The 9269-nt window shown below is 58.5% G+C and overlaps 1 protein-coding gene across 1 annotated transcript; it reads left to right on the top strand.

Annotated features, from left to right (window-relative positions):
• Positions 1–1197: 1197 nt before the first annotated feature.
• On the top strand, positions 1198–8403 carry RNF126 (ring finger protein 126). The gene is made up of 9 exons (XM_062625054.1): positions 1198–1349; positions 3715–3773; positions 5118–5181; positions 5632–5873; positions 6467–6535; positions 6621–6690; positions 6799–6892; positions 7303–7418; positions 7599–8403. Exons 1-9 carry the CDS (start codon positions 1275–1277, stop codon positions 7746–7748), a joined length of 939 nt encoding a protein of 312 aa, XP_062481038.1. The 5' UTR covers positions 1198–1274; the 3' UTR covers positions 7749–8403.
• The last annotated feature ends 866 nt before the right edge of the window (positions 8404–9269 follow it).

The raw sequence follows: 9269 nt of genomic DNA, 5'->3' as shown, positions 1-9269 counted from the left end.
CTGGAAAACGCGCTTTTCCTTCAGTTTTGGGGGGCCTCAGTCTCTCCCCATCTCAAAGTAAAACAGCTCGAGTTTAGAGATGAAGTTTTAAAACCCCCTTCACTGAGGGGGTTCATTAGTAAGGGGAAAACAACCCCAAAAGCACAAGAATGGGCACAAATGACCCCAGCGGGTCCATCCCACTCTTCCTCAACAGGACCATCTCATCCTCCTCATCACATCCTCCTCAGCGCTGTCCCCATCACCACAGGCCGGCTCTAACCGGGCCATGAAGTGCCTGGAAGACCCGGGCACCTCTCCTGAGGCCGTGGGGCAACAGCCCTGAGGGAATAAAAGGGATCGGGACCAGGACCGGGACCGGGACCGGGACTGAGACCGGGACCGACACTGACACCGAGACTGGGGTCGACACCGAGACCGGGACCGACACCGAGACTGGGACCAACACTGACACCGAGATCCGGACCGACACTGAAGCCGGGACCGACACTGACACCGAGACTGGGACCGGGACTGACACCGAGACCAACACTGACACCGAGACCGACATGCCACCAAGACCGGGACTGACACTGACACCGAGACCGGGACCAACACTGACACCGAGACCAGGACCGACACCGAGACTGGGACCGGGACCGACACAGGGACCGGGACTGACACTGACACCGAGACCGGGACCGACACTGACACCGGCACCGGGACCGAGACCGACACCGGGACCGACACCGAGACTGGGACCGACACTGACACCGAGACCGGGACCGACACCGAGACTGGGACCGGGACTGACACTGACACCGAGACCGGGACCGACACCGAGACTGGGACCGGGACTGACACTGACACCGAGACCGGGACCGACACCGAGACTGGGACCGGGACTGACACTGACACCGAGACCGGGACCGATACCGAGACCGGGACCGGGACCGACACCGACACCGACACCGACACCGACACCGACACCGACACTGACACTGACACTGACACCGGGACCGACACCGGGACCGACACCGACCTAAGCTCCAACCCCGGTCTCGAACCCGTGGTCTCCCTGCAGCTACACCCTCAGGGCCACGCCCTTACTCCCTTAAGCCCCGCCCTCCACCAACCCCCGCCCATCCGCAGCGCTCCCCCCCCTTCCCCTCCCTTTCCGCGTTTCTCTCTCCTCTCTGCTTCCTGTCCCCTCTCGGCCGCCGTCGGCCGCCGTCGCGCGTCGCTGGGCGGAGCGGGGTGATCCGGCGAAGGGGGGGGGGGGGGGGGGGGGGAAGATGGCGGAGGCGTCACCGCAGCCGGGACGGTTCTTCTGCCACTGCTGCTCGGCCGAGATCGCCCCGCGCCTGCCCGTGAGCACCGGGGGCACCGGGGGCGGCTCCGGGACCTGCCCGGGGCGGTGGTTGGGGGGGGGCTGCAGTGGGCCGGGCACGTGGGGGTGAGGCCTGAGAGGGGGCCTGCGGAAGAAGGGGGGCGGGGGGGTCGGGCCTGTAGGGCGGGCGTTGGGGCTGTGGGGGGCACGGAGCCCCCCGGCCTGGGGGAAGCAACCGGGGAAAGGGGGGGGATGTCCGCGGGGTGCCCCCATCGAGGGGGGGTCCGGTTCCTCTGTGGGGTGAGGACGGGGGTTATGGGGCGTCTTTTGGGGGGGGGGGGGTGTTAACCGAGCGGCGGGGGATAACGGCTGGGCCCGGCCCGCTGCCGTTCGCCAACGCGGTGAGGGTGCGGGTGCGCTCCGAAGGGCCCCCCGGGGTGGGGGTGGTGGTGGGAGGGGGGGGTCGGTCCCGGTGCGGGGAGCGTTGGGTGTTGGACGCGTTGCGGTGGGATGGGCTGTGAGGGTGAGCTCGGTGGGGAGCAGCACCCGGTTCTTGTCCTGAAGCTTCTCCCGGTGTCGGCATCAGGCGTTGGGTTTGGGGAGCTCAATGGTGGAAGTCAGCCCCTGAGCGGAGCTGGTCAGGCCCTGCCTGTCGGTTGGGGTTTGGGATGTGCTGGTTTGCGCTTCCCCCTTCTCCAGCGAGGGCAGAGCTCGTGGGTTTAGGCGTGAGGACAAAGCTCGGGCTAAATACAGCGAGGGGCTGGAAACCGGGCTGTGACCGACCTGGCGCTAGCAGTGATTTGTTGTTTAACGAACGCCCCGTGATGGCTGCGCTGCCGGAGCACAGCTGGCCCCGGAGCACACTGAACCGTAGCAGGGAGCCAACGGTGGCTTTTGTCGACTCAGGTCTCTTAAACTGCTGCTTCATTAACTTCTTTTGGGGCGGGGGAGCCTAGTTCATTTGGGTTCCGGCGCTGTTTGCAGGTGGAGCTGCTGTGGCACACGCTGGGAGAGGAGCCGTTCAGGCAGCCCCCAGCCGACAAACGTTGACGTTTGTGCTGGTCCAGCTGCAGAGGAATTTGCTGATCCCGGTGTTGGGAGCCTGTCAGCGCACACACACACACACACACACACACACGCCCCAGCCTCTAAGCCAGGAGGGGTGAGAGGAGCGAGCTGCTGTAATCATCTACCCCCGGCATGGAAAGTAACCCAAGAGCGGGGGTATTTCACACGCAGAGGGGAGCTGATCCCCCCCTGCTCCACGCAGGAGCTCCCTGGGGCTGCTGAGAGGCTCTGGGGAGCATTTGGGTGTTGTAGAAAGGTTCCGGAGATCAAACAGGGTGCGAGTTGTGTGGAGCCGGTTCCGCCAGCACCGCAGCTCCTCCTGAGCAGAAGAGGGAGCAGCAGCTTCCCTGAGTCTGTTTCTAGGTCTTGCGTTTGCCGGTTCCTTATCTCGCTGGGCAGGATCCGGGTGCTGGGACCTTATCAGGTTATTCCGGGGTGGCTGGAGGAGCCATCCCAGCTGTGTTATCAGAGCAAACCCACGTGCTGGCATCCTCCCTTCTTTTGGGGAAACCCTTGGCCTTATTGCAGGGCCTGTGCTAATCCCAAGGCAGCAGGAGGAAAGGGAAGTAGCTTTCTTTGCTGCAGCTCTTCATTCTCTTCCACGCTGAGCCCTGCTCAGGGTTCCCAGTGCTTGTGTTTGGCCACGGTGGCTCTTCCTCCTCGGTCTCTGTTGCTTCCTCTTCTGCCTCAGCGGTGCTGCCGCTCGCTGGGGCGGTGTGGTTGTGGAGTACAAGGCTGGGAATTGGGAGGCAAAGCGACTGGGGCAAACCCCTGAGGAATCCTGCTCCTTTCATCCGATGTATTCAGCCTTCGAGGCGGGCAGCAGCTTTCTGTAACCAGCTCTGAGTGTGGGAGGGTCAAACCCCGGTATTGTGCTGAGCAGAATGAGCCTCTTGTGTCTCCCTGACTGTGGTGTGAACCCCTGGCTGCATTAGGAGCAGCTTCCCGGTCCTCAGCCCTTCCTAAGCAACAGCACCGCTGATTCCCCACTCGTGGAATGCTGCACTTCTCTCCTCGTGTCTTTCATCGCCCATGGTTCAGCCTCTGGAGGGGGTGAGGGCTGACCCCCATAACATGCACCTGGTTACGACCTCGTCTTTGGGTGCTGCTGGTTTGGCTTTCACTTCCCCAAGAGCTGCATCACGGGTTCCTTAATGCTCTCTCTGTACTGGGGGTGAATCCGTGTTACCCAAGTCTTGCCTAAAGCCAGGTTCCAAACAGGCTCAGGCTGATGTTTGCCTCCCCAGCCTGCTGAAGACAAATAGCAGGGGTTTGGGGCCTCTCTTCCCAGCCTTTATGGACCCCTTTCTTTTCTCACTCTCTTTCTTCTCCCATAGGACTATATTTGCCCCCGGTGTGAATCTGGGTTTATTGAAGAACTTCCTGAAGAGCCAAGGTAATGTGCTGCCCCAAAGGGTATTGCTACAGTGACCTCACCCTGCTCTGCTCATTCCCTTTCTCTAGTTAAAGGGCAATGCTGGGTACTAAATACACCATCTTTAGTCTTCCTGCCCAGTATTTGCCTTACCTTTCCTCGCTCTGGCTATGCAGTGCTTAATCTGTAGTTTGCATCTGCAGGTAAAGCAGCCATGGGAATGCCAAGCGTTGTGTGCTGCTGCTGCAGGGTGGAAAAGGCATGGGTTGATGTAAAACAAACACCAAAGGGTGGTGGAGAGGCTTTCCCCTTGGCACGGGGGAGCTCTGAGCTGGTTTGAGTCATCAGGGTAGAGGTAACCCTCAGAGAGGAGTCTGAGGGACCGAGGGTGCACGTAAGCTTCAGCCTCTCATCTCATAGAGTACAAACAGCACGTTTTGCCTGAGACTTTGGACTGGAGCAGCTGAGACCTGCGTTCATGTGCTTCCCTGCTGAGTCAGCACTGGCACTGCTCTGGCACCAGCACAACAGGACAATGTTGGAGGTGTTTGCCAGCCTTTGGGACGGGCCATGTGAGGGGCACCGGGGCTGTGCCAGGCACGTGTTGGTGCCCGCTGCGAGAGCTGAGCTTGAGGCTGAGGTTGCTGTACTGACAAGGTGACGTTTGGTGTGACCATGCCAACCTGCCAGGGCTAATCCGAGCTGGAGCAAGGGTTTGCTGTGACCTTGGGAGAGTTCTTTCTGAACCAAAGGGTGTTTGGTACCATGAATGTCAAAGTGTGGGCCTGGATAGTGAGCAGTGAACGTTCCTGCAGCTCTAAAAGCAGAACAGCATCGAGACTTCTCCTCCTCATCTGTCCCCTTTTGGTCACGTGCCTCTGGAATAGAGAAGTTCCTCTGCCTCAAGATTAGACTCAGGCGTGTTTGGGTCATAGCAGTCAGGGTTTGTTCTTGAAGTCATCTCTTCCTGGTGCTCCAGGGGATTAACTCAGCTGTTGTAGAGGGATTGTGCAGGAGATCCTCGCCTGACGTCGTGGTTCACTCACTGCTCTGTAGCTTCCTGCAGTCGGGAGCTGAAAGGGTAGGGAGAGGTGGGGGGGAGATGTGGGAAAACGAAGGTTGCAGGGAGGGGAAAATGAAAAGGGACATGGGCAATTGGAAAACCATCAGGTGAGGACTGGTTCCTGTGTGGTGCTGACCCTGTGCTGGGGTGGAGGAGCCCCGCACAAATCCCAGCCAACGCTTTCTGTGTGCTGTGGTGGCTGCTTCTCCTGTCACACTCCAACCCTCCCTCCCCCCCTTCTGCTGGGCAAAGCTTCTCCTAGCACCCTCCTGAGGCTCACAGGTGCTCTTCATCCTTCACAGGAACGCTGACAATGAGACCAGCTCCTCTACAACAGCCAGTGACCAGAGCAGGCACCCTTTTGAGGTGAGTGTTCACCATCTCTTCCAACCCTTCCTGCTTTGCTGCTGAATTGAGGTATTTTTCCATGAAATGTTCCCTGGATTATGCCAGAATTTGGGAAAGGAGGTGTTAACACCATCCACATGCAGCTCCTGACATCTCTGCTTGTTGTATTTTTACTGTGTGTTTTTAATAGGACCATCCCTTGTAGCTTACTGGTGTTGTGAGGGGCTTGGACTGGGGCTGTTGCTGCGCAGTAGCCTCAGCACCAGGAGCTGAAGAGAAGCAGGGCTGGTTTCTTACCTTCATGCATGGTTTCAGTCTGTGTTCCTCACTAAACCACTGCTGCCCAAGCTTGTGAGGTGCTGGGGGGCCTGAAGACACTGGTCTATACTGGGAGGCTGGCGAAACACAAGAGCTGTTTCTCTCCTCGCTCCAATCCATTCTCTGACCTCTCTCCCCCCCACCTTGCAGAACGTGGATCAGCACTTATTCACCTTGCCACAGGGCTACGGCCAGTTTGCCTTTGGCATCTTTGATGACACCTTTGAGTTCCCGTTCGGGTCCAACGTGCAGTCGGAGGACAACAGGGACTCGGAGAACCGGCGGGAGCGGGAGCACCAGTCGCGGCATCGCTACGGCGCCAGGCAGCCGCGCGCCCGGCTCGCCACCCGCCGTGCTGCTGGCAGGCACGAGGGGGTCCCCACGCTCGAAGGGTGAGAACAGGGGCCCTGGTCTCAGCTCTTCTACAGCTGGAAATCAGCCCCGAAGCTTCTGTCAGTTTGGGGAGCAGGCGCTTGCAGGCTGCAGGGTATCGCTCCTTTTCCTCCTGCTGAGCACTCAGCCTGTCTCAGAGTGGTTTGGGTTGATGGGACCTTAAAGCTCCTCCAGCTCCAACCCCTGCCACGGGCAGGGACCCCTTCCACTGGAGCAGCTTGCTCCAAGTCCCTGTGTCCAACCTGCCCTTGAACACTGCCAGGGATGGGGCAGCCACAGCTTCTCTGGGCACCCTGTGCCAGCGCCTCAACACCCTCCCAGGGAAGAGCTTCTGCCTAAGAGCTCATCTCAGTCTCCCCTCGGGCAGGTTCAAGCCATTCCCCTTGGCCTGTCCCTACAGGCCCTTGTCCAAGCCCCTCTCCAGGTTTCCTGCAGCCCCTTTAGGCACTGGAGCTGCTCTGAGGTCTCCCCTTCAGGAGCCTTCTCCAGGCTGATTCAGCCTGGCTCGGGACCAGAACTGCTTCAGCCCTGGCAGCATCTCCATGGCCTCCTCTGGCCTTGCTCCAATAATCCTGGTTTTCTTGTCTTCCAGAATTATCCAGCAGCTGGTCAATGGAATTATTGCACCTACAACAATACCAAACCTAGGACTAGGTCCTTGGTGAGTTGGGAGATGTACTGCTCTTCCTGACAGTGCTCTTGTCCGTGCTCCCAGCCAAATGTAATTGTTGTCCTTGTTCTTCAAGGGGGGTCTTGCATTCGAACCCGATGGACTACGCGTGGGGTGCCAACGGCTTGGATGCCATTATTACACAGGTAATGGAGCTTCCTGTCCCCTCCTGTGGTGCTGCAGGGTTCAGTAAATGAAGGGATCCTTTGCACTGCTGAGCTCACACCTAACTTTGGTGGCCTCTTGTTTTCCAGTTACTAAATCAGTTTGAAAACACTGGACCGCCACCTGCGGACAAGGAGAAGATCCAGGCCCTCCCCACCATACAGATCGCACAGGAGCACGTAGGTACGTGTGTCTCCTCCAGGGAATTGGTCACCAGGACCACTGGGAATGTTTTCCTGGGGCTTTAATCTTGTCTGCTGGTACCTTCAAGGCCTAAAACATTTCAAAGAGGCAGAGTGCTGAAGCGTTGCTCTGTGGTGCTCACACCAAAGCAAGAGGAGCGTGGACTGGATGGGTTTGCCCTGGGGAGGCTGTTCTGAAAAGCTCAGTGTGGATAGAGCTGAGCAAGCAGAAGGGAAGGGAGCAATGAAGTGAACCCGGGGCAGCAGGAGGTGGAGCTGTGGTAGGAACTGCAAAGCACCAAACTCCTGTCTTCAGGGCTGAAAGGGGGGAGGAGAAGAGGTGACAGGGTCCTGGCTCAGCCTCATTCTCTCCTTCCCTGAGCTGTGTTTTGCTTTCCCTTCCCGGTGCAGATTCTGGGTTAGAGTGTCCTGTGTGTAAAGAAGACTACACAGTCGGGGAAAGCGTCCGACAGTTACCATGCAATCACCTATTCCACAACAGCTGCATAGTCCCGTGGCTGGAGCAGGTCAGTGCTGCCCGTGTGGGTGACGGGGACTCGGGGCACTTGGGGCTTTCTCCTGGTGGCACCATGCCCCTCTGTGACTATTCTTATGATGAGGCTGGAGCATTTGACCCAAGGCGCTGCCCCCCTGTCGTGTTTCTAACCCTGTTTCCCACATTTCATGTGCTGGTTCTGTCTCCTCAGCACGACACGTGTCCTGTGTGCCGGAAGAGCCTAAGTGGACAAAACACTGCCACAAACCCCCCAGGACTCACAGGGATGAACTTCTCCTCCTCTTCCTCCTCCTCTTCCTCCAGTTCACCAAGTAACGAAAACTCATCGAACAACTCATGAATCTTCCTCCAAACCCCCCTGTCCCCGGGGCCCTTTGTCCTTTCCCCCCCCTTCCCCAGCCATCGACCGGGGCTTCCAAAGCAGAGCGAGGGGCAGGCGTGCGGACGGGGTGGGGAGGCAGTGCCCCAGGTTCCCTTTCCAGTTCCGAAGGCACGGAGACTCTGGCTCCTTCAGAGACGAGAAGCCTCAAGTCCTGTGATGGGGGGAAGGAGCTCTGTCAGTTAATAAACCATCCCTTTGGTGCATGGACTTTGAGCAGTGCCCAGCTCCCTGGCCGGGCCCCCCCCCCCAGGCGCTGAGCTCGCGGTTGTGATTCCCAATGGAAAGGTTGTTCGTATGGATTTAAGATTCCTTCCTTTCCCTTCCTTTCTTTTGCTCCTCCTCCCCTTGGATCCTCTCCCTTACTGCTTTGAAGTCTTTAAAATGAAAGCATCACGATGCTGCCTCCCCCCAGCAGCCCCAGCTGGGGACGGCCGATAGTTGTCACTGAATGAGTGAACTCATGACTTAGTCCCCGTTATCCCGCCCGGCCCCAGCTCCAATCCCACTTATTTTTTTTCTTTATAACCTCGCCCTTCTGATACTCAACACTGAAAAAGGGGTTTTTATAATTCTAAATTATTACTGCTGTCAAATAAAGAGACGTTTCAGCTCAGCGAGGTGTTCTGCATGGTTTGAGGAACAGGACAGGGTAAGTGCCTGGCCCCGTGGTGCCAAGTGTCCTATCCCACCCCGGGTACCAGTGCCTGTAGGTGTGTTACCAGCCTGCGGATCGCTGGGATCACAGTGGAGAGGAGCATTGCCTGACCTGATGTATTTTTACACCTCCCTGTTGCAGTCCTGCCTGAGCAGCCTTTCCTGCTGTGCTGCCATCGGGATGGGGCGTGCAGCAGAGCAAGGCCCAGCCCAACTATCGTGATCGGGTGATAGAGACAGGGAAAAACCCACAGTCTGCATGGAGAAAAATGTAGTTCCAAGCTACTTAAAACACAGCCGATTACAAAAGGAGAGCTCAGGACCCAGGGGTGGTTTCTGTGACAGGAGCTTGGAGAATGAAAAGAATGTGACCAGAGCAGGCAGTGACCTACCTGTGTCTGTGCTCAGCGGGCCAGGAGGGGAGCAGAACCTCGCTTGGTTTTGCTCTGGATCTCCGGTGTGGCCTCAGCAGCCTTGGGAGCACGGGGTGTTTGCGGCAGCGCTGCATGCTCCAGGGTAAGCATCAGGACATGGGGGTTTGATGTCTCTTGCAGCATGGCCTTAACCTAGGATGTGTGTGTCGTCCCCCCCCAGAAGGGGGAAAGCAGGGACCTCGTTTGCTGGGTTTGGGGCCATTCTGGACCACGAGGAGGGCAGGTTTGTTGGAGCCACGTCCCCGGCGCGGGTGGCAGCAGCCTTTGCCAATCCGGCCCAGCGCGGCCGGCGCTGAGCAACTCCCCTGGAATGTTTTTCCTCCTTGGCTTTGCCAGGGCAGCCCAGCGGCGCCTTTCATCTCACGGGGCAGATGCCTGCGGGACCAGGCTT

Source organism: Pezoporus occidentalis, unplaced genomic scaffold, assembly GCF_034315485.1.
Source record: "Pezoporus occidentalis ecotype Australia unplaced genomic scaffold, CSIRO_AGI_Poc_V1 ctg276, whole genome shotgun sequence".
NCBI lineage: Eukaryota > Metazoa > Chordata > Aves > Psittaciformes > Psittacidae > Pezoporus > Pezoporus occidentalis.
The sequence above is the reverse complement of the archived record's forward strand: the minus strand, read 5'-3'. Positions and strand labels throughout refer to the sequence as shown.